Here is a 22639-nt window from a genome sequence, read left to right as displayed (position 1 = left end):
GTGCATTGATTCTAGTTCGCTCCTCTTTAGGTCCAAAGATAACTTTAGTTTTGTTTCTGTTCAGCTGGAGAAAATCTTTATCTTTAGATGATGTACTGCTGTTAGAGATAGCCTACATTTTTAATTATTTACCAGCAATACGGCAGATGTATGGTTATTTAAGTTAAGCAAAAAAAAATGTAGTTAATCATGAATTAATGGGAGGTAAAGTATATTTTTAAGTAGGGCTTGGCTGATTTAGATGATTATGAGTATAAACTTGTTTTCTTTGCACTATTTGAGGTTTGAAAGTGTCGACCGTTTTTGTTATTTAGACCATTTCTCATTTTCTACTAATAAATACTAAACTTTTGCTTGGAATTTCAGAAACATGTCAGTAGTTTGTAGAATAAAAGAACAACGTTCATTTTACTCAAACATATACCTATAAAGAGTAAAATCAGAGAAACTGATCATTTTAAATGGTCTCTTCATTTTTTTCAGAGCTGTATATTTAGATTTTATGAAACACAAAAACAAAGTTCTTTATTCTAAAAGAGAACACTTTTGTAACAACTCGGTCGAACTTTCAGTACAACTCTTTCAAGAAAAGTGAAGTTTAGAAATCCAGTTCAGTCTCAATGTTGAACACATCACTCTTCCCTCATAAATGTTTAAATATTATAGTTTAAAAAAACAACAACAATCCATCTGCTTGTATTTCCATTTGATGGTGTTAGTCTTTCTCATTCGGCACGAGAACCACTGATAATTTTGCGGACATAAACACCTGTCCTTGTTTGGCCTGGATAAACAAAAGATAAGAAGAAAATAGTTGAAAACAAATTGTGTTTCTAAGTGAACTACTATGATTTATGTGGAAACTTTATGCAAGCTCAGAGCATGATCAGGATTGTTCTTACTGCATCGCTCAAGTACTGAAATGTTAACAATATAGACTTTGCTGCTAAAACAATCTTCCACTTTCAGCTCTTCAAGCCTCTTTAACTATCACTGAAGGCACAAATGTGCTTGATTGCGTTTTTGAGGTAAGTTTCTTGCCTCTAACACCACATTTCTAAACATCTGTAACCCCGATTACACTAAAGTTAACGCCATCAAGGGTTTAGCTGTCACATTCCGAGGTCCTGAGCTTCTTGAGGTGCCTGAACGCTGCATGAGCCGTCCGCAATCTGCAAACGTTTGGTTCGGTTTCCGTTTCTCCGCCGTCCCTGGCCTATCCCATCCCACAGGCCTTCTCTACGTCAGCCACAGTCTTTGGAGCGCCACTGGACAGAATCAGAGGTGCTCCCTTTTCCCGGATCACCACGTCGTCCTCGATCCTGACTCCGAGGCCGCGGAAATGCTCCGGCGCCTGGTCGTTGTCCTCACAGATGTACAGCCCTGTGGCGAGGAAAACGATTAGGAAACGTCTTTTATCTTGTCACACGCACAGAGGCGTAAATATTTTGGGATATTCTGACCCCATCACAAAATTAAATGCATCCATTTTTAATTTCATGTCAAATGTTCGTCTTTTCATCGGAATCTAATAAGAAAAATCTGCACTGAGCCCAGCTTTTATTGGCCCGCCAGAATAAAATCCGGTTCAAGAATTCAATGAAGTTTGTAATGTCGCAAAAAGAAGCTGGAAGCTTCAAGTCGTGTTAAAACGGTTTCGAGTTGTTTAGCAATGTGCAGTTGAGGTTCAGATGTACCTGGTTCTATAGTGATGACCATTCCAGGCTGGAGAGGCTGAGAACGGGACAAGTCGGGGGTGTCGTGGACGTCCATGCCCAGATAATGGCCGACATGGTGGGGACAGAACCTCCTCGCAGCCTGGGTTCAAGACAAAATCAAGATTTCTACTCTATGTAAAAATAAAGAAATAAAATAATACCACCGTGCTGTAAGCCACGTAAGACTGAAACGATTAATCGGATTAATTGTGATTAATCGAACATTGAAATAATTGTCAACTAATTTAGTGATGCATTAATCGCTAACTGGAGTAAAAGTGGCCATTTGCTGAGAGATCAACATATTCAGTGCTGCTATAAACCAAAACTGTACAAAAAAATCAACACATTTGTGTTTAAGATAAAAAAAGAAATACTCAGATTAATCTATTGATCGCCTTTTGCTTTCCAGTTACTTTTTAGTTGACAATGCATCCTTTGCTACAAATCATTAAAGGAATGCTACGTTATTCCATTTTAGGCAAGAAAATATTTATTTATTTTTATTTAAAAAAATGAATTGAATTACTTGTTTACTTACATCGTTTAATGTATTTCAAATAATTAAATATGAAAAATCTTCAGAATTTGACCATTTTAATCCGATTAGTCGATTAATCGTCAGGATAGTCGATATAATATAAAAGTCATGTCATCCGTTCACCCCAGCATGTTTTTCCAGAACCTGACAGTTTAATGGATTAACAGCTTTACGCAGAAATAGGTTTCCCACTAACCACATCTGGCAAGTGCAGCTTATTGATCTGTGAGGTTCAATTCCCACAGATTAGAGCACTACCATGGTCAAATGCTAATGTTCAAAATCAAGTTTGTTTAGTATTAATTAGACCTGAAACTGCTCTAAAAACTATCCCTGACCGGTCGGATCTGATATTCTCCCTGGTATTTTACCTTCAGAGCATCAGCGTCACTGGTGTCGGCCCTCAGGATGCCGAGGCGCCTCAGCTGGCGTCCCAGCAGAGCCAGCATGGAGCTGTAGATGTGGTCCAGACTGACGCCGGGGGAGCAGAGGGACAAGCAGGAGCGCTGCACCTCCAGGACGGCCTCGTACAGCTCGGCCTGGGCGGCGCTGAATCTGGCAGCAGGACAGTGGGACGAACGCAACGCTGCAGTGAGTCTGCCACTCCTCAGGGAACAAAACTTCAAAACGCTCGCTCAGTTCAAAGTACCAAACTGGAGACGTCAACGGTACAGTTGATATTTTTCAACATTTAGTGGATTTTATCTCTGCATCTCCCATTTCAGAGGTGTCTTGCCAAACTATTTCAAATCTTTGGTTCTTCTGTGAGCTAATCGGTCAAACTTACTGCCCGTTCACCGGCCACGTCCGGGTGATGTCGCTGACGTAACCAAAGTACTCGCAGCCTCCGTCGAGAAGAACCAATTCACCGTCCTGATGAAAGACACAGGGAGGAGAAACTTACAGAATATAAACTTACAGCATTGTTAGCATTACCCAAATCATTTATGTTTGCTATACTAGTCCTATTTTAGCCACAACTCTACTAATTACAACCAGCATAATTTCCTAAAGTCTTCGCTGCAGCTCAAAGTAGTGGTTACCTTGACGATCTGGTTGTTGTTGATGTAGTGCAGCGTGTTTGCTCGATTTCCTCCGGCGACCACGGGGGGGTAGGCCAGGAAGTTGGCACCGTGGATCCGGTTCTCAAAATCAAACTGGAAAAAGAAATAATAGATGAAGAAGAAGACATATGTTAGGTTTACACTGAGGTGAAAATGCGTTCTCCCCCTTGCGCTTCTGTTTTTTGCTTTTTATTCTTTTTACATAAGTGATATCGTATATTACCGTTAATTGCAATAATATCTGGGACAATTAATCGTCCAGCATAATTTACTATCGTGTCAGGTTTGAGCAGAAGCACTATGGAAACAACAGAGGTCATCAAATCTAAAACCTACCTTAGCGAAAAGGACCGACTCGTCCACGTCTCCCTGTGACAACGCCATCGTCCTCCTAAATGCCTGAAGGAAAACAACGTTAACTGGTGTTTTAGCCAGAGAAAATGCACCGAATCTGAGAAAACAAAACAAACAAAAACACTGTAACACCTTGAAGATGAAACCACTGACACACCTGCGCTGTGATCCGACCCGCCTCTTGCATAAGCGACACCTCTGCGGGGCTCTTGATGGCACGGAGAGAGTGGATGAGGGGCCTGAGCGAACGCGGGGCGGGACCCGCCTCCAGCGTGGGGAGAACGTGAGTCTGGTGGAGCCGAGAGTGGGCCGGCTGAGAGGAGTCATACCAGAGCTGGGTGCCTGAAGGAGGTAAGAGGACCAAAAAAATTAAAAAAATTAAAAATTAAGGTTCAAATTTTAAAAGGGGAAGTATTATGTGTTTTCCAGCCACATAAGACTATTTCATAGCACAACCAACTAACTATTTTAACTTACGTTGTTAATAAAATGCTATCTATGACAAATATGACTTAAAAGAAATTTGACTTTATGATTTAATGTCTTGAAATTGTGCCTCTGTCTCTTTAACAGCATTTTTACAAGCTGGGACGTAGCTCGTATAACAAATGCGCAGCTCCACCAGGTGTCTGCTGACTGTTGCTGGCTAGTCTGAAGGAGCTGAAAGGGGCAGAGGGCTGCTCTGTGAGGTGGGAGCTTAGAAACTGCAGCTCCAGGGAGGAGCTTTGTCCTCGAAGGTGGGGCTAGGATACACCCAGGCTTTTTGCACCGACTGGTTGCCATGGAGATTAAAGGATTTCTCAAACATGGGTGAAAGAATCAAAGCAATGTTTTTGACGAGGGAATGACATTATAACATGATGTAAAGCTAAAAAAACTCAATTTTATATTTCTTTTCCTTTCAAAAAGATAAGAAATTACAAATACAGCATGTTCGAGTGTGGCAGGCTAAAGAGAGCTAGAGTGTACAATTATAAGGTTACTGTAGCTTTAAGAAAGGTGTGGAGTCATTCAGAGCCACTCTGCTCTTATATTCACTCACCTTTAAGGCTCTTTAAAACTAGACCCAGCTCCTCCGTACTGTGAACTCTCTCTATGCCCGTCAAAGCGGCTGCCCCGTCCCTTCCCGCCCGTGGACCGTCCCACAGTTCCCTCCCCGGATCCCTGCGGGGGACAAACAAGATGGCCTGGTCCGGTCGAGTCCTCCCGTAAAGAACCAAGGCACTGTCGGGTTCCAAGAAGCCGGTGAGGTAGAGGAAATCCTGAGAAACATGAGGCAGACAGCCATGGAGCAGACGGGACGTACGGGAACGATGGCGTCATCAGAAGCTGAAGGAATGACAAACCTGGTTCTGGTGGAAGGGGTAAGGGATGTCGTTGGTCATGTAGCGTATCGGGTGGGATAAAACGACGGCCACGTGGTTCCCAGAGGAGGCAGGAGGTCCCAGCTTGTCCGTGTGGGCCTCAATGAGCAGGGCCAGCTTCTGCCTGCGGAGCTCGAACTCTGTCTGGGTTAAGCCTGGGGTCACTTCACCTGAGGAGCAGAGAGAGCAGAAATCCCAACTGGCTCAAGCATCTTTGGTTGACACGATTAAGTATCCGAGGGTTGAGAGCGGCTACATTCAAGGATAAAAGACACTCACCATGTTTGACGAGGTGAGGGTGAGTGAACGGACTGGGCTGGCCGAGGTACCGGGGTGGGACAGTCTTTGGTTTCAGATCTCCAGGTTTCACAGAAATATGGCGGCACCATGCGCAACCTGCAGAAAACACAACGCAAATCAACAATGTTTAGCGGCAAAAATGTTTCCAGTTCGCATCTTCTGGTAACCAACGTTTATTTTAGAAATGGATAATTCTATTCTGACGATTAATCGATTATTTTGAAGATTAATCGATGAATCAGATAAAAAAAGAAATGGTCCATTTTGAAGGTTTTTCAATTAACTACAAGCATTTTTTATACAATTTCTGGAATACATTAAAAGATGTAGATAAGCAAATAATTCAATTTACTTTTTAAATAATAAAGTGAACATTTTCTTGCCTAAAATGCAACAACATAGCATTACTTTAACATACGCATCATCATTTGTAGCAAAGGATGCATCTGCAGCTAAAAACTACTTTCAGTATTGTGATAAACCCATTAATAACTGCATAACAAAAGGTGCTTCATAGGAGTTTCTACATAATTTGAGCCAGGCAAAGCTAAAACTGCCACCTGAGGACTTCTGGGTTTAACATATTTACAGACAAATGGGTTTTTTTAATTATTATTTTTTAAATGCAACATGTATTTTTATTTTTATAATGTTTTGGCTCTATTATGACAGAGTGTGTTGTTTTTTTGGCAAATGTCCTTTTATGAGTCTCCATACTCCAGCTAACGACTAATTGATTGCTAAATTAGTCAATAATCAGTCACTCACGATTAATCCGATTAATCGTTCAGCCCTGTGGTAGACTCTTACAAAATAGTTAGGCAATGATTAACAAGGCTCATACAAGGTTAAAGAACCTAAACGGTAAATATTATTTCACCCCCGAACTAAAATGAGGAAAGAACTTAAAGTGAGTAAATGAATCTTTCCCCAAAAGCCTACACACAAATACCCGCTTACGATAAGGTGGATATTTTGAGTGTTTTTCAAATGTATTCACAGTAGAAAGCCAAGAAGTCACCTTTATGTAAATGTTCACAGCTTTGCAGGCAGTGTAGGAACCCTGAAAATGGAGATCACACTAAATATCCCCTTCCAGAGAGAGGTAAATGTTTGCTGAAGTTATCCCTAAGTTTCACTTATTTGCATTTTTCCCCTATATATACAAAACTGATATTCCTGACTTTGAGTTTAGTTGCTCTTGCTGTCAGATTAGTGAGACGAACAATAATAATAAGTGATATGACGACCCACCTCCAGCTCGGGTCCGCCGCGGCAGCAGCCTGACGGCAGACCGCGTGAAGCTGCAGGCAGGGGACAACATTACTAAAGCTGCTGCTGCTGCTGCTGCTGGAGGACACCGAGGACCACTCACAGCATGACGTCCTGCCGAGGACAGAAGGGAGTCAAAAATAGACAAGAAACAAGAAGTTACATCTAAACACACAACGGCAGCATTTGGGATTTATCTAACTTACCGTCAAAACTCCTTTAAAGCATCAGTTATGCAGTGGATGACAGTAGCCTTAGCTAGCTCGCTGCTTTTCTAGCCACATTCATTCTCTTTGTGGAATTGCTGCCCTGAGTTTGGTTTGTCAGGCTCGGAGAACGCTTATACCAAAAGCCATTTGCGAAGCTGCTGTTGAATCATATTTTGCAATAATATTTTAACATTAACTACCATTTTCCCCATAACTTAAGGACCATCACATTCATTGACACAGGCATTTGTGTCATTTTCTCTCCAACTCTCATTAGATGTCATTTTTGCCCAGTTTTTTCCCTTATTGTTAAATCATAACTACTGTCTGACTGGTATCATCTATTGTCAATCTTCTTAAGATACGTGCTCTGATCTGAGATCCCCCAGAATAAGCTGTAAATGTTGCTGGGAAGAGGGATGTCACCCTTGTGATCTGATTTTGGAGAAGTGAAAGACTTGCTTCTTACCTTTTACTTACTACTCTTTTTTTTTTAAAAGGGGAAGCTCACACAAAGCCAAAATTCTCATTTTATGTTGATATTTTTAATAACTAAATGAATCAACATCCCGCCATTCTGATTCCTTTAGAAGGCGACGGTCTTGTTTCAAAGTTTAATCAAAATCAAATGTCACATACAGAAAATAGTTGGCTGGTGTGGGTGTGTTTCTAATGTTTTGTTCACAGCAATACTTGTTTAGGAGATAAAACACACACACACACACTATGTTTTTTTCACATATTACACATATTTCTTGTTCGTGACGTAATTAATTTTTATCAAAGACGTTGTCAACGTCAGCCTATGAAATCTGCCTGACAAACTCTGAAGAGGGAAAAATTTGACCCATTGGTTTCGGTCTGTCCGACTTCTCGCCTGAATGAAACACCGGAGCGACGCCACCTCCAGCGAAGCAGACTGTTGGTGGCGATAAAAAAAATAATAATAAAAAAACCCGACTGCAACCTTCTTCTGCAGCGCGTCTTCTTTTCTCCAAACATTTTCAGACAGGTATGTTTACTTTTATTTTCTCGAAAGCATGCAAATACTGACTTTCATTCACCAACGCTGCATATCGCAGCGTTGTGTTCATGCGTCAAAGGGTCAGCGTCACGCACTGATCCACATTTCCAGAAAGTTCTCGCTTTCAGCTGTTGTAATATTTATTTAAGTTGTTCTAAATGTATTTGTTTTGGGACCTCCGTTGTGTCTGTTCTCTTGGTTTGACTAAATTGTTTGTTGAATAAACTAGCCAGAGCTCGTAGCTGACGTTCATTACGTGCCAGCATGCTAGCACTGCCTAGCTTATCGCGGAGGGTATTAACAGCTCAGCACATAAACAAAGCCCCACTTGGCTGAGTTGTTGGCTGTCTTTCATTCTGCCTCCAGGCCGCGCGCAGCGCTCCGTCTGCTGGACCTTGACGCGCCAGCATGGACCCACGAAAAGTGACAGAGCTGAAGGGCTTCGTGCAGATGTGCGAGTCCAATCCGGGGATCCTGCACCTTCCGGAGATGGGATTCTTCCGCAGCTGGCTGCAGAGGTCAGGATCTCTGAAGCATAACCGCTGATCGAGCCTACCAGGGATTTACTGCTTATGAGATCAGTAGATCAGATGCAATTATTTTTGTTTTAGTCCTCGGCAATATTTTAAGTCTTTAACGTTCTGCGGGCTGACCACGTGCTCTGACCCGCCCACCATCCAGTATAAACCAGTAGCCATTTGTGTCTCCTTGTTGTGATGGCATATATGGAGGACTGATCCTGCCAAAATTGACAATGAATAAATTAGGGAAGGAGTGAGGAAATATGGCTGTAAATTCAAAACTCAAGGAAGAAAACTTTAAATAAATATATGTGGAAATAAATAACATTACTCCAAAACACAGACGGCTGATGTTCAACATCCTTTTGCAAAATGAAGTCCCAAATCTCAACAACCATTAGGATTAGTATCCAAATGGTGTCCAAAATTGAATATTAACCATTCTATGGGCCTGTGGGAGACTAGCATTCGAATTGGGGGTGGTACTAAAGCATTTTCATGTACACTGTAATACCGTGAACCAAAATTACATATTTTTATTTGCGGGTGGGAATCTGTAACATTGCAGTGCCTTATTAAAGTTGCCATACCCCTTTCATTTAAAACTATTTAGTCAATTTAGATCCAAGTGATGGAGCAACAGAAAGCTGTGCTTAAACAAAGGTAGTTTAGCATTAAAGGGCTTAAATCTTAAAAGTGTGGAGCACCCTGCAAGGTTATAAGGGTAAACAGCATTTTTCAATTGATTATTGAGGTGGATTTGCATATTTACAATAAGATGTTATAAGATGATAAGTCTTCTGAGAAATGCCTGTGTCATTTCCTGTGAGAAAAAAAACCCCAAAAGAAAAATAGAGGTGTGAATAATTTTGATTTTAACCATGTGCCTTGATCTAAACCAAGGCGAGTTTCAGATCCACACCTGATTCAAATCACCTAATTAAAGACTCAACCCAATAAAATGCAATGAAGTTTGTTGTAAGGAGACAAAATGTGGAACATTTCTAGGGGTGGAATACTTTAATACGGTTTAAGAAATGATCATTTAATGATTGAAAAACAAAGTCAGTGTTTGCATTGATGCTTTACTAACTCCTCATAATTTCGTCCCACAGTATGGGCGCTAATATCCCTCCTCCGGCTAAGAAACAGGATTCATGCCAGGTGATGTGCAGATTATTTTTTCTTGCCAAATGTTTTTTTTTTTTTCTTTTGTTTCTTTCTTTCATTAAAACGTTTGTGGAAAGACAGAAGAGAACTATTAATTGGCGTTGTGTGACGTTTAGGGTGGCTGTCCGTGTGGGCCGTCCCCCTCGGCGGCGCCGCCTCCTGAGCCTGAGCTTCCTGTGGATTCTGAGAGCGAGGAGAGTGAAATAGGTACAGAAGAGATTCAGATCAGTTTTATTTATAAACCCCGTGCTGCTTTGATCACAGCTTCACCGTTCAGTGCAAAAATAGCAAATCAAGTCACCTGAATGCAACACAGGGTGCGAAAAATGTTTTTATATTAATCAAATCCAATTGTTTTTTTTTTATCTGTTTACTGCCAAATTACATTAGCGAATAATTCCAGTTTTTCTGTGGTCACAGAAATTAACTCATAATCAACAAATCGCCTCATTGTTTTTGTGCTTGTGCATAACGGAGTATATTGAAAATTTTCCTGAAAAAGCAATGGTCGCAACAACTCCTACCTGCAGGTGGCAGTATATTTCATTTCTACACTTGCGAGTAATAGAAATACTTAAGTGCAAATATTGCAATATTTCTTGCAAATATTTCTAAATCGGCACCAGAAACGTTTTGATTTTTATTGCAAAGAATCACAAAAAAAAAAAAATAATAAAAAAATGTGACGCCTCTGATCTACACCAAATGTTTTTTACAGTTTACTTCAGTTCATTCAGGTACAATGCAATTAGCAGTGTTTTACTAAGACTCCACAGCCTAGGAAACCAAGAATTTCCTTCTGTTTAGCAAGGACAAAACTCAAATGTGTGAGGAAAAGAGGAGAGGAAACTGGCAGACATCAGGGTGCCTGGACTCTCTACTTGAGGGGAAACAAAAAGACATAATTCTCCTTTTATTTTAGAAATTGACAATGAAGGAGTGATCGAGCCGGACACAGACGATCAGCAGGAGATGGGAGAGTTTGACAACATCGAGGTGACGGATTTCTTATACCGAGTGAATACGTTTTAAACTGAAACTGCATTCTGCCATGAGTCCGCCAGAGATAAATAATTTGGACTCGTCTGCAGGTCACAGAGGAGATGATGGACCAAGCCAACGAGAAGAAGATCGAAGCGATCAACGCCCTCGGAGAAGGTTGGCTCCGCTAGTGACCAGAATGAAAATGATCCGCAGCACTAAAAGGGATCTTCGATCAATAACCTCCTGTCTTTGATTCCAGGCGACCTTCAGAAAGCGTTGGATCTGTTCACAGAAGCCATCAAGCTGAACCCTCGAGTAGCCATCCTTTACGCCAAGCGGGCGAGGTGAGCGACCCGGTGGGGGGGGCGGATGTTAATCCACAGCTCATCTGCAAAACGTTCCGAACCCGTTCTAAATGTTTCCATCTGTGCGCCAGCGTGTTCATCAAAATGCAGAAGCCCAACGCAGCCATCAGAGACTGCAACAGAGCCATCAGCATCAACCCAGACTCTGCACAGCCGTACAAGTGGAGGGGCAAAGCTCACAGGTACCAGAGAGCCGCCGCCGTCTGTTTGACCAGGAGGCATCATTCAGTGTTTACTAGTGACATCACCAAACCCTCAGTGTAAACGCATGCAACCCGACTCAACTGGTTCTTCAAACGTTTCTGTTTGATTATATTTCGTAACGTTGAGGCTGAGTGTGAAACACAAACGTGTTTTTTTAGAATGTTTTTTTTTTTTTTTATCTATGATTCCTATAAAGTCTCTAGAAGTTTAGGATTTTCTTTAATCATTTTCTAGGTTTTGATTTGTGAAACTTGGCAAGAAAAATTGTAGGAAAATTTCTTTTTCTACTGTTTTGTTAATTTTAAAATAATACTTCTAAAATGCAGTGGTTTTTTTTATATTGCTGAATTTCAAATGACATCCTACTTGATTTTAATATTTAACCCATGCAGACTTAGCCATCCTGTGGTCTTACCTTTCTTGTATATATTTTTTTACGGTGAGTATTAAAGGCCATACATTTTTCTTTAAAGGATCTGCATTTAGTGTGAGATACTGCAGTTCTCTTTTGACATGACACAAGTTAAAGGAATTAAAATAACTAAGATAAAATTAGCGTTGATGGCAAATAAGCAGTGAAATGACCTCATCATCGGACACCATTTTCTTATTTGATATGTGGAACCTGCAGCTGAGACATGACAGCTTGTTAAGGGATAGTTTGTTAAAAAGTAGTATAATTTATTATTTTTTTTTTAAATAATGTAGAAGAAAATCTAGAAATGATTAAAATGCAAAATGTGCAGAAATGTGCGATTTTGTTACATAAACAAACTTCAGTGTATTTAATGGGACTTTATGTAATGTATCAACATGATAGTAAAGAAGAACAATTGTATACATACATTTTAAATATCATTCTGTAGTGCTACTTTCTACAACACATTCATTTTACTCTGATGTCAAAAGTTATGAATTTCCACTTTGAAAAACAACAAAAATGTCAGATGAAGTTGAAATTCTGACTGGGGAAAGTTTAGTATCCATATCTAAATGCAGTAGCAGTGGCCAGAACGTGCTGTAGAATATTTTTGATTCCCTTTCTAACCATAACCAGATTATTATCAGCTTGTTTTGCACAGAACAGTCTGCCACAACAACAGTTAGCAAATCCCACTTTTTTCCCCATCATCCTCCCCGACTTCTGAGACAAATCAGACACAGAAAGGTCTGTTCTAGTCCGAATGCCAGTTTGTGACAAAGGGTTTCGCATTTTGCTTCATTTGCTACTGTGTGTGTGTGTGTGTGTGTGTGTGCGTGCGTGCGCAGGCTGCTTGGTCACTGGGAGGACGCAGCCAAAGACCTGGCCACAGCCTGTAAGCTGGACTACGACGAGGACGCCAGCGCGCTGCTAAAGGAAGTGCAGCCAAAGGTACCGAAGCAGGGAATAATGATAATAACGGGATGTCTGTGCATCCTTAAAACGTCTTAAATTAATTCACAAAACTGTAAGTTGGTCTTGAATATGTCAATCACAGGTCTTAAATTTTGGCAGGACTGTTTACTCATATGTTCTATGTAGCTTATTTTTCTCGTGGGACTTTTCTGTCTGGCAAATGTTTGAGTCACATGCAGACATCTTCATTGTTTTCTGTGACTCAAAGCTGTAGAGGCTACCGCTAACTAGCTGCTAACATGCCCTAGCTAGCTATATAGAGTTTTGCGTCTGTCGTGGATAAGTGTAAATTTGTTGCCAGTTTGATCTTTGCCACTGACTCACTTCTTTGCCAACTTGTACGCTGCTACATTCATTCTGTGCACAATTCTGTCACAAGACAGGTCTTAAATTTCATCCATCATGGTCTTAAAATGGTCTTAGAAAAGGTCTTAAAATGTCTTGTATTTGAGTTGGTGAAGCCTGCAGAAACTCTGCATATATTTTTTAACGTTTTAAACTTTGGTTGTCAGGCTAATAAAATCATGGAGCACAGACGCAAATATGAGCGGAAGAGGGAAGAGAAGGAGATCAAAGAGAAACAAGAGCGCATAAAGAAAGCCCGAGAGGAGCACGCGCGCGCACAGAGGGTGAGTCTGAGCGATATTTAACCTGTTGAATACAATCTGGTCAAGATGGCTCACCTTCTGCGTTTCGCCGCTGCAGGACGAGGAAGCGCGGCAGTTTGGAGGAGGATACTTCCCAGGTGAGAGTGGAAGCACGATGGCTGCATGTTTTCCTTCTACACATTGTCTGGTGCTATTAATCAGCTGATTCCTGCTGGAAAACCTGAAGTGCTGCTCCTGATTGTTCCTGTACAGGAGCTGCTGGCTTCCCGGGCGCCACGCCCCCTGGTGGTATGCCCGGTCTGGGTGAGCTCTTCAAGGATCCTGAGCTGCTCAACGCCATGAAGGTGAGTCAAATCAGCACCAATCCCTCATCTCAACCCACCTGGTTCACACGTTTAAAGTGGCTTAGCTTCTAAACATGGAGTTTATCCTTTTGATTATGAGAATTTCATAAAAAAAGATAATCACGGCTATAAAGGTTCTCAGGAAACTCAAATGCTTTATCTTGTGAATTTCTTGCCGTTTTTCCTCTTGTTGTGAACTTTTTTCCCTCCAAACATTTTTATATTTCCACTTTCGGACATCTGTTAAGCTAGCAGTCTTTCCCAGGATTGTGAAGGCTGTGACATTTCTGCATTAAAATTAGATTTGGGTGGATCGATCAAATAATATCGGCAACATCGATACCAGGTTGATATTAGTATCCGTGTTGGTAATACTATCGTGGCAATCTTGATACTTTAGTTTCAGATTACTTCTTGGAATTTTTTTTAAATTCTAGTTTCTCTACTTTAGAGAAGTTTTGATTTGCTTTCTTTTTTTTCTTTTTTTTTTTTTTGCTGTTTGTCATGTTAATATGTTATTGCAAGTATTTTGTAAACACCAAAAAAACTTTTTCCAAACTCTGTCCCAGGTTTGAACAAAAATAATTCAGGAAAAAACAAAAATGTTGATACTTTTTATTTAAAAGTATTGGTATCAGCGATACTGGTCCTGGCGATACTCAATATTGGATCATTGCTGAAATATTCAGTATCGCACGCCTTTAATTAAAATTCCTGTTTAACGAGCTTTCGCTTAGGATTTCAATATTAGATTTTTGTTAACTGTTGGCCATAATTATCCAAAAAAATATGTAGAAATGTAACTTTTTTTGTTGAATTACTGGCAAAAGAAACATTTTTTTATGGAATGTAAATTTATTAAGATGCATGTTAAAGATATGGAGTAAGCTTCGTGTATAAAAACCTGTGTTTTTGTGCCTTTTTAAATGTGTCTGTCGTTTAAATCCAGGACCCCGAGGTCATGGCCGCATTCCAGGATGTGGCGCAGAACCCGGCCAACATCTCCAAGTATCAAAACAACCCCAAAATCATGGCCCTGGTCACCAAGCTGAGTGCCAAGTTCGGAGCCTCCCCACAACCGTAGAGGGGGGGGTGGAGGGAACGAGACCAAAAGGTGAAACGATCCAGAGAGCGCCGCTTGTCAACAATTATTCACTGTGTTTAGTTCAAAGTGGGGAGCTGATTATGTGTAAACTGGTGCAATGTTCCAAAAAAAGGAAAAAACAAAACAAAACAAAAAAAACATTGAGCAACTTTTTACAGCGTTCTCAATCAGCCTGTTGGCACCTAACGACATCTGAACTAGCCGACGACCCACCAGAGTCTGACGCTTCAGTAACCTCAGACGCATCTCAGCCTGGACTTTGTTTAACCCGCAGGTTGACCTTTTCTTAACCTCTATCTGGAACAGCTGCACTGAAAGCCTCTGCGTTGCAACTCTTTAGCATTTCTACAAACATTTAATACGTTGTAAAGCTTTCCCTCTGGTTTTCTTTCTGAACACAGCCCAAAACTCTCGCACAGGCTTTGGTGTGTTGTCTTTTTTTTTTTTGTTATCAGAACTGTTAATAATACTAAAGAACGTAATAATGTTCATGTTTGACTGGGGGGGAAAAAATAAATTCACAATAAAAACTCTTGATGCAAAATTTGCTTTTATTGATTTATTTTTTTTGTAGCCTGTTCTTCATTCCACTGGGATTTTCTTTTCACATAATTTTAGGGGATTTTGTGTCAAATTTGTGAAAAACAAAATGAAAGCTATTTAGAATTAGCTGCATTAGATTTTACAGTATTTTCTGCTTGATGTGGATGAAATGTCACAAATTTAGTGAAAGAAACAATCTGACACTTCACACCTGAGCTTCAGTTTGAGTGGAATTATTTTGAGTTTGAGCTGCCGCCTTTACAAAATGGAAAACTTTAATGCATCTTTAAGAATTAAATTCTAAGTATTTTATGTAGAAATTTAAACCTTTGGAGTATTTTTTTAAATAATTTCTGTGGATAAAATATTGCCTTTCGATCAAACTGTGCAGCCCATGTGAGTCCTTCCACAGTCGACTCTTCACTGTGAAAATGGTGAAGAAGCAGAACTGCTTTTAAATTTAGACGTTACTGAACAACAAATGAAAGTTTTAGCAGATTTCCATGGAATATTCACATTGTTTTTCCACCACAATCACATTAGAATATCAGTAATATATTTCATGAATTTTTCTTAATTTTTCACAATTAAAGATCCCATGGAGGAAAATAAACCTCTTTCTGCAAGTTTTATCTTAAAACTCACAAATAGAAACAAAAAGATGCTCAAAATAAACTCTTTGTTTTCCAAACGTCTATATAAAATTAGCTGCTCTAAATGAATTTCATTTAGCTCTGATGAGGGTAAAAATGTCTTTCTGGATTGTATTGGTTGCATTTGACTTAATCAGCTCTACTGTTATGTTGTGCATAAAACTTCAACCACATTCTTGTCAAAAATGTATTAAAAAAAACTGTCAACCAAAATAAAAAAAATTTCATAGTGGAAATACTTTTAAAAATATTCCCAGAACTAATAGTCACTGTAATAATTTTAAAATCTCTTACATTATAACCAGTGAGGCACATCAGACCTTAGTTTTTACATTTTACTGATACAGTTTCATATTTTTCCATAAACATTTGTTAAAATACACAAGTTGATAAATCTTTAACATAAACCCAGGGAAAAAAAATTTAATTCAAGGAGAAATTTTGAACCAAATAATTTTAAATCTAATTTATTTATGCCTTTTTAGGCTCCACCTGATTGCACCTTCTCAGTCAGGTGTTTGTTTTTTCCAACCAGAAGCAGAACCAGATGTTCTATAAAGCCGGTTTAAACAACGAGTGGGTTAGGAGGTCACTTAGGATCCTGGCTTTCTGCCACAGGATTACCGACTGCCCTGAAACACAGCGAGTCCTGTGGACACTGCAATGCGTAAACTAACAATCTTATTTCAGCTCATAATAATTCAACCATCGTCCATTAAAAAGTCACTCAGGGTCTGTGATAACATTGCTCTTTATTTAGGAGCTCGCAACAATCCAAAAACAAATCTGTGGAAAACAACATCTAGTCTGATAAGCAGGGAGGAAAACAAAGGCAGAGAGGCCGACGCTTGTGGAACCGGGTCACCAGAACAACGGCTAGTGTCCGTATCTGCGAAAACACGGCAGAGGGAGGCAAAGAGACGTCAGTACAGTGGTTCGCATTCAACAGAAATAGTCACCAAACTGATCATACTCACTTCTGGAACTCCCACTCTCTGTTGTCCAGAGGACACACCTGTCTGGTTTTCAGCCAGCGGGAAATACAGTGAAAATGAAAAGCATGCTGGGAAAAAAAAACAAAAACAAGTCAAGTTAAAAACCAGAATGGAAGTAACTTGATGACAGCAGTTAACTTTACAAGACTCTCCTCCATTTTGAATGAACATAGTGTTTTCTTAAAATGTTTTTTTCATGTAGACTCACATTGCAGACCCCCCAGGCTACGGTGCACTCTTCCGACGTCGCAGACGCCTGGTTGGCCTGACACTCTATACCTGAAGGAAGACAGGAAGTGATGTCGGACTGTATTACAACCTGACAAAAATGTTCAATGTCAGAATCAAATGAACTCACAGAGATCCATGATGTGGTTCCTACAGATGGCACAATTATCCACCACTATGTCCCAGGCCCACAGCGCAACAGCGTTCCACTGGAGATGAACAAAAACAGGGAAAATTATCCAGATGGCCTAAGGTACAAAACATTATGACCAGTATAAGAAGTTATTTTTTTCAATAGCATCTGTTGGTGAGTGGGATATATCAGGTAGCTGGAGAAAATTTAGTCCTCAAAGTTGATGTGATAAGTAGCCTTTCAGTCTGCTGAAACCACACTATAAGCATCGCCACAATTAATTAAGACTGAAGTTTCTGTAAATAATAACCTTAAAGGTCTTCCAATACAAGACAGTATCATTAAAAGTTTATAATAAACCACCTCTTACTTCAGTAACAACGCAAATCTGTTTGACTGTATTGGGTCTTAAGAATGAAAGTGGATATTTGAATCTGACTTCTCTTGTTTAGGGCGATGACGGCTAAAAAAAAATTCTACACAGACATGCTAACCCATTCAACAATTAAATAAACCGACAGATTCATTAGAAAATAAGCCATGAAGATGACATTGATAATGTTAAATAAACGTTACGACATAACAAACATACAAACAACAAAAAAGAAGAGCACAACTAATTTAATTTCTTTAGTTTGTGAAATCTTGACAGTTGAAGCTAGCTGACTAAGCTAATTTAGCATGCAGGGTAGCACGAATTTAACTTTAGTCAATGGCGGTTTTTCTGCTTTAGCTAAATGTAGTTATTAACGTGGAGATACTAAAGATAAGTGGTCGATTTTAATAGATAACACGTTCAAAGTTTTTTTTTAATGTATGAGTATGACGCATTTAAATTGTGCTATGTACTATGCTAGCAGCTTTGTAGCTAATGCTAGCTGTATTTAAGAGAGCTCAGGCTGCTCGTAGGACTGAGCTGTAGCTCACGGCATTCAGCCACAGCTAATGACGAGAAACATTTGTTTAATTTGACCACGGCTGCTTTAGACAAAGATACCTTTTTGACTTCGAAGCGTTTCTTGCTAGCTCCACTGTTAGTACCGCTTGGTGTGTCAACATCCATCGCTGCTGCCATCTTGGATAATCCGGGAAGCTTAGTTTAGTCACCCAATCGGAAACTAAAACAGCTTCCGTTAGCTTGTTTCGAACTGAAGTATTATTTCTAAATATTTCCCCACAATTTGGGTTAAGTGACTGAGACTTATTGTGAAAAATAATTTCATATTAATAACCTGCAAAACAGAATCCCAGAAAGATTTGGGTGAAAATAAAAGTTAGGTTCCACCGAGATTTGAACTCGGATCGCTGGATTCAGAGTCCAGAGTGCTAACCATTACACCATGGAACCCCACGCGACACACAGCTGCAGGAACTGCTCATATTATGATACCAATGATGAGCTGATTTGTTTTTTTTTGTTTTTTTTTTTTTTTTTTATGTTAAATTTTACAGACCCTCCAGTCCTTCTCCCCCCTTAATAACTGTTGTAGAATGACGATACAAACCTTGTAGGCTTTCATTTCAGGGTTCCACAAAAACACAATATTCTTAAGTCATATGCAGTTGAAAAAACTTTTTATTCTCCTTGGTGTATGTTTGATGGAAGACGTTACAATAGGCACAAGACAAAGTAAGCACTCAGCATTAGTAAGCATTAGTAAACATTAGGCCCCCTTCTTTGGGGAAAATAAGTGGTTCAGTGTTGAAAGAGAACCAGACTCAGCATCCAAAGTGTAAAATAAGTGGAAAGAGTACAGAATATTACTTAAATACAAGTTACCAAGTGTAAAATGTTACTCACATAAGAGCAAAAGGTTCCTCACAAAAATTTTACTTTAAGAAAAATGTACTTTTTTAATGAACAGAAGAAAGTTCCACACATGGATTTCACAAATGAAAACTAGAACATATCAGTCTCAAACAGCTTTTGATTAAATTATGAACTTTATAAATAAAAATTCGGCTCAAATTGAACCATGTTAGCATATGACTTCATGAATATTTGGAAGGTAGTAGGTGTAATTTTAAAATATTATTCAGAGTGTTTACACGGTGTTGAAGAATCAATGCAGTCTTTTTATATTACTTATTTTTACTCTTTAACGGACATGATTTAAAATGTAGCAGCTTAAAATACTTTATCAAAACAAACAAGTAAAAGTTCAAGTTTTGTACCCAACTTCAAAAAAGTCCAGCCTGCAGACAAATTGCACTGGATCACAGTAACACGACTGAATATAACTAGCTACTTTCCCCACCTTTGATGTATTTTGTTGACAGCAGAAGTCCGACAAAACATGTCAGAGACAGATAAAGAACAAACCTAAACCAGGCCTCTTCTCAAGATAAAGATATGACAGGAAATACATATTTATAGTGGATGTAAACATTTACAGCATGTGTTTCCATTTGAGCTGAAATAAAAAATACTTTATGGTTAGACACCAAAGTAACTACTAGAACTTGATTGTAGTAGTTACTTGAATCTTTTAGTCTACAAGACTAAAAAAGACTAGGAGGAAATTGAGTTTCCTCCTCAATTTCCTCCACTTGCTTTGCTCATCTTCTTGTTTTTGACCAACTTATACCACTGGGGAGTTTGAGCTTTTCTGGCCTTCTTCTTCGCTCCGGTGGATTTCAGTTTTGCAGCTTTGGGTCCAACAGGATCCGTCTCAGTCCGTCTCAGGTTGTTTTCTGGACAGGTTGCAAACCCATTGGTGTGCATCAGCTTCTGACCTTTAACCTCAACAGGGTGACCACATGTTCCCAAAACGTCCAACTTCACTCTCTCCATCCACCTGAGCGAGCGAGACAAGGAAATCCAGACATTAGAAAACAATTCAGTTGCAGTTGTAATTGGCACTAATGTCAAAATTTGGGATCAATGTCCTGCTGGAACATCCAGTTACATCTGTTGATGTCTGACCAAAGTCTGGCCACACCAAATTGGTTAAAATCTTCCTCTATTTGTTTTTGGTAAAAAGTTTTTTTTTACCAAAAACAAATAAATAACAACCCATTGTTTAAAGTTTCCCCACATGCAGCACAGAACAGCCCTCTCCAAACCTCCACCTGATTGAAAAATGTATGGGTTTTAAAAGTTGAATTAACCATCTTCTTGCCAAATCAGATAATATTTTTTTTATTATTTTCACTTGAACCGGCTCGCTGGTAAATGGACTGACCTGCGCCGGGGCAGCAGGTCACAGTCACAGATCAGAGGGTTGTCCCGCAGGTCGATCAGCTCAAGGCCGCTGAGCGGGCTAAGGTCCGGAAGCGTCTTCAACTGGTTTCCTCTCACGGTCAGAACTTTCAGACGTGGACCCAGGCTCAACAGAACCTCCTTCGACATCTAACCACAGATACAAGAGTTATTTAAAACCATGCATGTAGACCGTCATCGGGGGTGGGCAATTTTTTATTCAGTTCTTATTTTCACATACACTCTATCTGTATAGGGCTTGGCAATTAATCAATAACATATATATCACGATAGATAACTGAATAAAACTTCACCGGTATGGCAGTATTTCAGACACTTAAAACAAACAAAAAGAAAACTAATCAGTAATTATTGATACTGACTGATATGAAACACTTATACTTTTCAGTCCTAAGTCAAAGCAGCAATTTTTGAAATCAAATAACCACAGCAATTTCAGACAATTTCTGTTTTGTTTCAATAGTCAAAAAAAAAAAAAAAAAAGCACACACACAAATGTAGGTGTCCATCATAACCTTTACCTCTGCCATCCCCATCCGATTCATGTAAAGCCTCTGAAGACTGTGTGACATCTCCTGGAAGGTCTCGGGTCCGACCCACTGGACCGGGTTTTGAGACAGGTTCAGCTCCGTCAGGTTGGGCGTGTCGGTCAGAGCATCGGACGGCACCCGGGTCAGCCGGTTGGAATCCAGGTGAAGCGTTTCAATGTTGGGAGAGTTCAGGGCAGCTTTGGCAATTCCACTAATGGCGTTACTCCTTAAATAGAGATTCGTCAGTGCAGGAGCAGCTGAGGAGAGTAAACCAGCAGGTTGCAGCCTGGAGATGGCGTTTTGCTCCAGATGCAAAACCGACAAATTTGGTACGAGTGACAGAGCTGCAGAGGAAAAGGAAAACATCAACTTTACTTTGGTTCTTTGCATGGATACAATTATAACTTTAGGAACTTTATCCGACCTTCATTGGGGAATTGTGTCAGTCGGTTCCCTCCCCTCCAGGTGAAGATTGTTGAGCTTTGGGAGTCCAACCAGAGCTTCGGGCTCCAAAGACGTGAGGTCGTTGTCAGACAGATGCAAATACTTCAGGCTCCTCATCCCACGGAAGGCCCAAGCTTGGATTTTGTAGATTTTACAGAAGCCCAGGTACAGAGACACAACTTGACAGCAGCCCGGGAAGCTTCTGGCGGGGATGACATGCAAGTTGTTGCCATGGAAATTGAGCACCTGCGTCCTGGGCGGGAAGCCCCAAGAGACTTTGTTAAGACCACGGCTCTCACACGAGGCGTGATGGGCTTCAGTCTGGGCCGGAGGAAATCAGAGAGAAAGAACGAGAAACTGTTTAATACATTTCCACAGCATGTTTTCAGTCTGAGCTTATCTTCCTGTTACAGGAAAACTTTTCCCGTTTACGGTTTTCGGATTCTTGCCAAGAACGGCTATTGGACCCCACTATATTCCCAGATTAACATTTGATTCTTAAAGTGTTTGGGCCCATACAAGTCAATTCCAGACTAGAGTTTTCAAAGTATCTACGCTGAAGTAAATATTTAACCTGCAAAGAAGAAAGTGCATGGGTGGATTCATGGATAGACTAGCAGATGAATGCTAATGGTTGTGTGGATGTTGGACAAACAAATTGATAGAAAAGAGGTATGTTCATAAAATCTCAAAATATTACCACAACTCATTACATGTAGGCTTATGCCTGCAAAACATGCATTCATAGAAAATAAATAAATAAATAAAAGAAAGTCTGTGGTACCTTCCCACCGCCCTCCCCTAAAAATTGTCACCCTGGGCTACTGCCCCAAGTTTACCAAATCAATCACTGTCATTTTGAGTTTTAAAGAAAAGCACAGCAGACTGTAAACATAGTTTAAGTTCCTCACCTCATCTACTCCCAGGGGAATCTCCATTAAGTTTTTGCCGACGCAGGCCACTGTGGTGTCATCACAGCGGCACGGTTCAGGACAGTTTCTTGCATTGATGGTTGAGATCAGATTTAAAATGGTCAGGAAAACTTCAGAACGGAGGAACTCCATCTGTACCAGGGGAGTATGTAAGAATCATGATTTCAAAACAGGAGATTTGTCTGGAAATCACTTCTATGGCTTCTTCTTTTTTATTTTAAATGAGTTTTCTTTTTCTTTTCTTTTTTTTTGTAGTTTGCAGGACATACAGACTGATCAAACAACAATGTTGACCTAAAGAGCACAAGTGTTGCTGAACCACTTCAGATTTGTTTTACCTCTTTACCTTTAAAGCAGATGTACTGGCATGAATTGAGAACTTACATTTTCAGTTTGAAAGCAAAATTTCATCTCT

The 22639-nt window shown here is 39.9% G+C and overlaps 4 protein-coding genes and 1 non-coding gene across 7 annotated transcripts; 1 reads left to right on the top strand and 4 right to left on the bottom strand.

Annotated features, from left to right (window-relative positions):
* Window positions 1–492: 492 nt before the first annotated feature.
* Window positions 493–6983, bottom strand: xpnpep3 (X-prolyl aminopeptidase 3, mitochondrial). The gene is made up of 12 exons (XM_007574346.2): window positions 6820–6983; window positions 6596–6727; window positions 5321–5437; window positions 5024–5211; window positions 4720–4939; window positions 3835–4019; window positions 3660–3722; window positions 3303–3416; window positions 3047–3132; window positions 2631–2814; window positions 1698–1818; window positions 493–1383 (listed from the first exon to the last, which is right to left on the bottom strand). Exons 2-12 carry the CDS (start codon window positions 6663–6665, stop codon window positions 1217–1219), a joined length of 1515 nt encoding a protein of 504 aa, XP_007574408.1. The 5' UTR covers window positions 6666–6727; window positions 6820–6983; the 3' UTR covers window positions 493–1216.
* Window positions 4244–15087, top strand: st13 (ST13 Hsp70 interacting protein). Of its 3 annotated transcripts, none has more exons than XM_016661936.1 (13): window positions 4244–4260; window positions 8210–8364; window positions 9483–9531; window positions 9654–9744; window positions 10460–10533; window positions 10629–10695; window positions 10781–10865; window positions 10958–11068; window positions 12360–12462; window positions 12999–13115; window positions 13192–13231; window positions 13347–13438; window positions 14388–14522. In XM_016661936.1, exons 2-13 carry the CDS (start codon window positions 8255–8257, stop codon window positions 14520–14522), a joined length of 1074 nt encoding a protein of 357 aa, XP_016517422.1. In that variant the 5' UTR covers window positions 4244–4260; window positions 8210–8254. The 3 variants fall into 3 exon arrangements, with proteins under 3 accessions (XP_016517422.1, XP_007574407.1, XP_016517423.1); XM_007574345.2 differs by lacking the exon at window positions 4244–4260 and adding an exon at window positions 7680–7834 and having other exon boundaries at window positions 8213–8364; XM_016661937.1 differs by lacking the exon at window positions 4244–4260 and having other exon boundaries at window positions 8255–8364; window positions 14388–15087.
* Window positions 15088–16472: 1385 nt separating this feature from the next.
* Window positions 16473–18208, bottom strand: rbx1 (ring-box 1, E3 ubiquitin protein ligase). Its single transcript, XM_007574343.2, has 5 exons — window positions 18093–18208; window positions 17093–17171; window positions 16943–17013; window positions 16717–16802; window positions 16473–16628 (listed from the first exon to the last, which is right to left on the bottom strand). Exons 1-5 carry the CDS (start codon window positions 18168–18170, stop codon window positions 16616–16618), a joined length of 327 nt encoding a protein of 108 aa, XP_007574405.1. The 5' UTR covers window positions 18171–18208; the 3' UTR covers window positions 16473–16615.
* Window positions 18209–18371: 163 nt separating this feature from the next.
* On the bottom strand, window positions 18372–18443 carry trnaq-cug (transfer RNA glutamine (anticodon CUG)). The gene has a single exon. It is a non-coding gene; the product is annotated as a tRNA-Gln (tRNA).
* Window positions 18444–18653: 210 nt separating this feature from the next.
* On the bottom strand, window positions 18654–22356 carry LOC103153458 (chondroadherin-like protein). The gene is made up of 5 exons (XM_016661918.1): window positions 22204–22356; window positions 21277–21613; window positions 20840–21192; window positions 20281–20447; window positions 18654–19893 (listed from the first exon to the last, which is right to left on the bottom strand). Exons 1-5 carry the CDS (start codon window positions 22354–22356, stop codon window positions 19632–19634), a joined length of 1272 nt encoding a protein of 423 aa, XP_016517404.1. The 3' UTR covers window positions 18654–19631.
* Window positions 22357–22639: the final 283 nt, after the last annotated feature.

The sequence above is a fragment of the Poecilia formosa genome, unplaced genomic scaffold (assembly GCF_000485575.1).
Source record: "Poecilia formosa unplaced genomic scaffold, Poecilia_formosa-5.1.2 Scaffold350, whole genome shotgun sequence".
NCBI classification, from domain to species: Eukaryota; Metazoa; Chordata; class Actinopteri; order Cyprinodontiformes; family Poeciliidae; genus Poecilia; species Poecilia formosa.
The sequence above is the reverse complement of the archived record's forward strand: the minus strand, read 5'-3'. Positions and strand labels throughout refer to the sequence as shown.

What these genes read in the sequence shown, in the direction of transcription:
- rbx1 (XM_007574343.2), bottom strand. Translation starts at nt 18,170, where the DNA reads ATGGCAGCAGCGATGGATGTTGACACACCAAGCGGTACTAACAGTGGA. An exon ending in GAACCACATCATGGATCTCT is followed by an intron (nt 17,014 to 17,092) that starts GTGAGTTCATTT and finishes GTCTTCCTTCAG; the next exon opens with GTATAGAGTGTCAGGCCAAC. An exon ending in TAGCCTGGGGGGTCTGCAAT is followed by an intron (nt 16,803 to 16,942) that starts GTGAGTCTACAT and finishes TTTTTTTCCCAG; the next exon opens with CATGCTTTTCATTTTCACTG.
- LOC103153458 (XM_016661918.1), bottom strand. Translation starts at nt 22,356, where the DNA reads ATGGAGTTCCTCCGTTCTGAAGTTTTCCTGACCATTTTAAATCTGATC. An exon ending in GACTGACACAATTCCCCAAT is followed by an intron (nt 21,193 to 21,276) that starts GAAGGTCGGATA and finishes TTTCCTCTGCAG; the next exon opens with CTCTGTCACTCGTACCAAAT. An exon ending in GACCTGCTGCCCCGGCGCAG is followed by an intron (nt 19,894 to 20,280) that starts GTCAGTCCATTT and finishes TCGCTCGCTCAG; the next exon opens with GTGGATGGAGAGAGTGAAGT.
- st13 (XM_016661937.1), top strand. Translation starts at nt 8,255, where the DNA reads ATGGACCCACGAAAAGTGACAGAGCTGAAGGGCTTCGTGCAGATGTGC. An exon ending in TTCCGCAGCTGGCTGCAGAG is followed by an intron (nt 8,365 to 9,482) that starts GTCAGGATCTCT and finishes TTCGTCCCACAG; the next exon opens with TATGGGCGCTAATATCCCTC. An exon ending in AGCACGCGCGCGCACAGAGG is followed by an intron (nt 13,116 to 13,191) that starts GTGAGTCTGAGC and finishes TCGCCGCTGCAG; the next exon opens with GACGAGGAAGCGCGGCAGTT.
- xpnpep3 (XM_007574346.2), bottom strand. Translation starts at nt 6,665, where the DNA reads ATGTTGTCCCCTGCCTGCAGCTTCACGCGGTCTGCCGTCAGGCTGCTG. An exon ending in GCGGCGGACCCGAGCTGGAG is followed by an intron (nt 5,438 to 6,595) that starts GTGGGTCGTCAT and finishes TGTTTTCTGCAG; the next exon opens with GTTGCGCATGGTGCCGCCAT. An exon ending in ACGTGGCCGGTGAACGGGCA is followed by an intron (nt 2,815 to 3,046) that starts GTAAGTTTGACC and finishes TCCTGCTGCCAG; the next exon opens with ATTCAGCGCCGCCCAGGCCG.